This window comes from Doryrhamphus excisus, chromosome 23 (genome assembly GCF_030265055.1).
Source record: "Doryrhamphus excisus isolate RoL2022-K1 chromosome 23, RoL_Dexc_1.0, whole genome shotgun sequence".
Taxonomy (NCBI): domain Eukaryota; kingdom Metazoa; phylum Chordata; class Actinopteri; order Syngnathiformes; family Syngnathidae; genus Doryrhamphus; species Doryrhamphus excisus.
In genome coordinates this window covers 2,092,854-2,098,853 of record NC_080488.1, presented here as the reverse complement: position 1 = coordinate 2,098,853, position 6,000 = coordinate 2,092,854, and the positions used below count along the sequence as shown (strand labels likewise).

The window sequence follows — 6,000 nt, the reverse complement described above, 5'->3', positions numbered from 1 at the left end:
CATGAATTATGTTTCTGTTTCAATCAGTCGTGCTGCTCTTGGATATGGCTTAAATATATTTCATATATCTCCAAAGGAGAAAAAAAAACGGAATATACCATTACTATTGCTCAGAAAGGTCAGCCATGTCTCATACGGGACAAGGAATGGATTTTTGGACGTGTGTCTTTGTGTTTTGTGCGGCGTGGCCGGCTGCTTTGTCCGTGACACGCTACTCCATTGCGGAGGAGATGGAGAGGGGCTCAGTGGTCGCCAACCTGGCTGCGGATTTAGGACTGGAGCTTGGAGGTTTGGCGCAAAGAGAGGTAAAACTTGATATTTTCCACAACAAAAAATACTTGGACGTTAATAAAAAAACAGGGGAGCTGTTCATTGTGGAGAAAATGGACAGAGAATATCTCTGCCCCACCAAAACAGCCTCTTGTCTCCTCAAGCTTGACGTCGTCATAGAAAGCCCTTTACGCATTTTTAACATCGAGCTTGGAATAACAGACATAAATGACAACGCACCGCATTTTAGAAGAGATAGAGTAGAATTGGACGTGTCGGAATCGGCGACCCCCGGGGAGAGATTCTCCCTCCCTAATGCGGTGGATCCAGATGTTGGCGTTAACACAATTAAAACATACAAACTCAGTCCCAGCCAGCATTTTACCATTGAAATCCAAACCGGCACAGATGGGACTCAGTATGTGGATTTAGTTCTGACCACGTCTTTGGACCGTGAGGAGACTGCGGTGCATAAATTAATACTCACAGCGGTTGATGGTGGGAATCCGGTACGTTCCGGAACTGCTAATATTATTGTAAGAGTCCAAGACACCAACGATAACCCGCCTCGGTTTAAGAAGCAGATTTACACAGTAAATATGACGGAGAATTCTCCAATCGGAACCACAGTGATGAAGCTCAACGCTGAAGATCTGGATGAAGGTCCGAATTCAGAGCTGGTGTACTCTTTTACGCTTTACACGTCGGAAAAAACACAAGATGTTTTTGCGTTAAATCCCAGCACAGGTGAGATAACAGTAAAAGGGACGATCGACTATGAAGATATGAAGTTCTATGAGATGCACGTGGAAGCAAGAGATAAAGGCGACTATCCTCTCCTGGGTCAGTGCAAGGTGGTCGTCCATGTTACTGATATGAATGACAATTACCCAGAAATCACTATTCAGTCTGTTAAAAACACGGTGAACGAGGACGTCCCAGTTGGAACTGTGATCGCACTGGTCGCCATAAGCGACCGAGACACCGGCGACAACGGAAAAGTCCATTTATACGTTCAGGACTCAATTCCTTTTATTCTAAATAAATCATCAGAAGGAGAAATGCATTACGAGCTCCTTGTGTCCGAGCCTTTAGATCGGGAATCGGTACCAGATTACGATATCACGCTCATCGTGAGAGATTCAGGTACACCGTCTTTATCAGATAACGAAACAATTACCGTACATCTGCTGGATGTGAATGACAACGTTCCACACTTCCCTCAGTCCTTTTATACCATACGTGTGATGGAGAATAATGCTCCTGGCGCCTTGCTCAGTTCGCTCAGCGCGTTTGACCCCGACCTCCACGAGAACCAGTACCTGGTTTACTTCATCCTGGAGAAGGAGATAGCCAACACCTCCATGTCCATGCTGTTCTCCATTAACCCGGAGAACGGGAACCTGTACGCGCTGAAGACTTTTGACTATGAGATGGAGAAGGACTTTCTTTTCCACATCGAGGCCAGAGACTCCGGTTCTCCTCCGCTCAGCAGCAACGTGAGCGTCCACATCATCATTGTAGACCAGAACGACAACGCTCCGGTTATCGTATCTCCCTGGCGAGCGCACGGCTCAGTCGTAGAAGAGAAGATCCCCAGATCCACGGATAAAGGTTCTCTGGTAGCCAAGGTGATAGCCTTGGATGTGGACTCGGTGCACAACTCTCGCATCACCTACCAGTTCCTGCAGGTGGCCGACGCCACCTTGTTCAGTCTGGACCAGTACAACGGAGAGATCCGCACCATGAGGATGTTCAGTTACAAAGATCCACGCCATCAGAGACTGGTTGTTGTTGCCAAGGACAACGGGGAGCCCGCTCTATCTGCTACGGTCACCATCAAGCTGTCTACAGTGGAGACTGCTGTGAAGGCCTACTCAGACATGACTGAGGTGCCTCTGGAATACGACATCTTCTCAGACCTCAACCTGTATTTGGTCATCGGTCTGGGTTCCGTATCCTTCCTGCTGCTCATCACCATCTTGGTCACCATCGTTTTGAAGTGTCAGAAGGCCAAGCCCAGCATGGCGGCCCCCCCGTCCAGGAACAGTGTCATCAGCGAGAGGAACTCCACCATGGCAGATTCCACTCTGGTGTCCAACGATGCCTACTGGTACAGTCTGTTTCTAGCAGAGACCAGGAAAGGAAAGCTGGTGGTCAGACAGCCTCTGCCAAAGGGCTCCAGATACATCGTGTCCAGTATTCCCAGGAGCACAGGCATGTCTGAGACCAGCGGTTCTGCTACTTCTACCTTACAGGTAAGCAAATTCAATGGTTGTTTATGGTTATTTAACCTTGTTAGGTAGCATTTTTGTGGTTTCTCTTTTTAATATTGACACATATCCTCCACAATAAAAGGTGCAAAAAGAAAACTCAGTACAAATATTTCCAAATTTTAACTTCGGGTTGTAAATATCTACTTTCCAATGAAGTATATCTGAGTATAATATACAAACACAATAACCTCATTGAGGATAGAAGAGCTCAAACATGTTAAAAGGGGATATTCCATGTTCATTTTACGGTGGTTGCGTCATCATAGAAACATAAATGGATCGATCCATAATCATCATATTAAATTAATGGCGGATGCTATACAAAATAAATGTGGGTAGGAACTGCACAAAAACAAACCAACATTCAATAATCTAATTGAACGTTAAAAAACAGCTTTAATCTAATAGATTAAAGTTATGTAATGTAGCCAAATAACCAGAGGGTGGCACTATTTAGCTGTTTTGTTTCTATCCATCCCACTATTGCATCGACGAGGAATTATTTGTGTTATTTGGAGGAAGGGTATGGAAAGAAAAGGACAGCTCCGTGGTGCTGAAATTCACACGGGACAACGAGGACACTTTATTTGACTCCACTGGGGATTAAATCATTATTGTGTCAAGAAGATCACCTCGACGACTGGAAACAATCGTACCACGCTGATTACGTGCCGCGTGTATAGGAAATACCAGACACCCGTGACACAATGAGTCCACACAAAAGGTACGTGCTCCTCATTGTGTTCTTGTACACAATGCACTGTGTTTGGGCTTCAGTGACTCATTATTCGATCCCGGAAGAGCTCAAGGAAGGATCAGTGGTCGCCAACCTCGCAAACGATCTCAGTTTGGACGTTACGAGTCTGATTAGACGGAAGATGCGTGTCGATATCATCGCGAATAAGAAATATCTGGACGTGAACAAAGAGACTGGGGAACTGTACATTGTGGAGAAGATTGACAGGGAACATAGTATTTGTACCACTAAATGGACATCATCGTGTTATCTGAAACTAGAAGTGACGCTGGAAAACCCACTAAGGATTTTTAATATAGAATTAGAAATACTAGATATGAATGACAACGCCCCGCAGTTCAGAAGAGACGCCATTCATTTAGATATATCTGAGTCCACAGCAGCAGGGGAAAGATTCTCTTTAAGCAATGCAGTGGATCCTGACGTGGGCAGCAATTCAGTGAAAACATACCATCTGAGTGAAAGTGAGCATTTTGAGATTGAGGTTCAAACCGGAAGAGATGGATCCAAATTTGCAGAATTAATAATGAAAAAGAGTTTAGACAGAGAGCAGCATTCTGTGCATGATTTAATTTTAACAGCAGTAGATGGCGGTACACCCCCTCGTTCTGGTACTGTCAGTATTATTGTTCATGTTTTGGACACTAACGACAACGCCCCTTTGTTTGATAAATCTATTTACAGTGTTAAAATCATGGAGAATTCTCCAATCGGAAGCCTTGTTATTGATTTAAACGCTACCGACTTAGATGAAGGCTCCAATTCTGATTTAACATATTCATATAGTTTATACACACCAGAGAAAACACAAGGAACCTTTAACCTGAATCCTTCTACTGGTGAGATTACTGTTAAAGGGATGTTGAATTATGAAGATTTTCGCATTTATGATATGGAAGTTATAGCAGCCGACAAAGGAGTCAACAGTTTATCAGGACAATGTACGATCAAAATTCAAATTGAGGACATGAATGACAATCATCCGGAAATATCCATAAAATCTTTCCAAAGTCCGGTCAGCGAGAATATCGATGTAGACACGGTGATAGCCGTGGTCAGCGTGAGCGATAAGGACTCAGGTGACAACGGCGTGGTGGATCTTCACATTCCTCCTAATATGCCTTTTCAACTGAAAGAGTCATCTGATAACTATTATGAGTTGGTGGTCTCGGAGCCGTTAGACCGTGAGAAGGTTCCAGAATATGACATCACCTTCACCGTGACGGACAGAGGCTCCCCTCCTTTAAGCGACAACGAAACAATGACTTTACAGCTGCTGGATGTGAATGACAACGTTCCACACTTCCCTCAGTCCTTTTATACCATACGTGTGATGGAGAATAATGCTCCTGGCGCCTTGCTCAGTTCGCTCAGCGCGTTTGACCCCGACCTCCACGAGAACCAGTACCTGGTTTACTTCATCCTGGAGAAGGAGATAGCCAACACCTCCATGTCCATGCTGTTCTCCATTAACCCGGAGAACGGGAACCTGTACGCGCTGAAGACTTTTGACTATGAGATGGAGAAGGACTTTCTTTTCCACATCGAGGCCAGAGACTCCGGTTCTCCTCCGCTCAGCAGCAACGTGAGCGTTCACATCATCATTGTAGACCAGAACGACAACGCTCCGGTTATCGTATCACCCTGGCGAGCACACGGCTCAGTCGTGGAGGAGAAGATCCCCAGATCCACGGATAAAGGTTCTCTGGTAGCCAAGGTGATAGCCTTGGATGTGGACTCGGTGCACAACTCTCGCATCACCTACCAGTTCCTGCAGGTGGCCGACGCCACCTTGTTCAGTCTGGACCAGTACAACGGAGAGATCCGCACCATGAGGATGTTCAGTTACAAAGATCCACGCCATCAGAGACTGGTTGTTGTTGCCAAGGACAACGGGGAGCCCGCTCTATCTGCTACGGTCACCATCAAGCTGTCTACAGTGGAGACTGCTGTGAAGGCCTACTCAGACATGACTGAGGTGCCTCTGGAATACGACATCTTCTCAGACCTCAACCTGTATTTGGTCATCGGTCTGGGTTCCGTATCCTTCCTGCTGCTCATCACCATCTTGGTCACCATCGTTTTGAAGTGTCAGAAGGCCAAGCCCAGCATGGCGGCCCCCCCGTCCAGGAACAGTGTCATCAGCGAGAGGAACTCCACCATGGCAGATTCCACTCTGGTGTCCAACGATGCCTACTGGTACAGTCTGTTTCTAGCAGAGACCAGGAAAGGAAAGCTGGTGGTCAGACAGCCTCTGCCAAAGGGCTCCAGATACATCGTGTCCAGTATTCCCAGGAGCACAGGCATGTCTGAGACCAGCGGTTCTGCTACTTCTACTCTGCAGGTAGGAGTCAATTGTACACGTAATTTGCAGTGCAAGATCACTTTGTTTATCGGAACGCTTTATCACCTTTGCAATCTTGTGACGGTTTCAGATAAAGATCTGTCCTGATCTTCTAGATGTGTCAATAATAATTGATCCCAGTATATAATGAAGATATAATGCCATGATGGGGCAGTGTCTTGGTTTCCAGAGCATGTGAGCAGTTTGGGAACATTATTTTTGAGGTGCGTGTCTGGGTGCTTTGCTTATAAGTGTTGCATTAGTTGAGCCATGTATATCAATCATATCCAGAATCGAACCTGTTGCCGTTCGATGTCAAGCCACATTCTTAACCAAAGTACACAACTGTCTAC

The 6,000-nt window shown here is 45.8% G+C and overlaps 2 protein-coding genes across 2 annotated transcripts; both read left to right on the top strand.

Moving 5' to 3' along the window:
* Window positions 1-2,694, top strand: pcdhb (protocadherin b). Its single transcript, XM_058063421.1, has one exon. It carries the CDS (start codon window positions 126-128, stop codon window positions 2,574-2,576), a length of 2,451 nt encoding a protein of 816 aa, XP_057919404.1. The 5' UTR covers window positions 1-125; the 3' UTR covers window positions 2,577-2,694.
* A 535-nt stretch (window positions 2,695-3,229) lies between these two features.
* On the top strand, window positions 3,230-5,875 carry LOC131110255 (protocadherin beta-16-like). The gene has a single exon (XM_058063176.1). The coding sequence runs from the start codon at window positions 3,254-3,256 to the stop codon at window positions 5,753-5,755; it is 2,502 nt and encodes an 833-aa protein (XP_057919159.1). The 5' UTR covers window positions 3,230-3,253; the 3' UTR covers window positions 5,756-5,875.
* The last annotated feature ends 125 nt before the right edge of the window (window positions 5,876-6,000 follow it).

Excerpts from the sequence above, each read along its gene's own strand:
- LOC131110255 (XM_058063176.1), top strand. The coding sequence starts at position 3,254 with ATGAGTCCACACAAAAGGTACGTGCTCCTCATTGTGTTCTTGTACACA.
- pcdhb (XM_058063421.1), top strand. The coding sequence starts at position 126 with ATGTCTCATACGGGACAAGGAATGGATTTTTGGACGTGTGTCTTTGTG.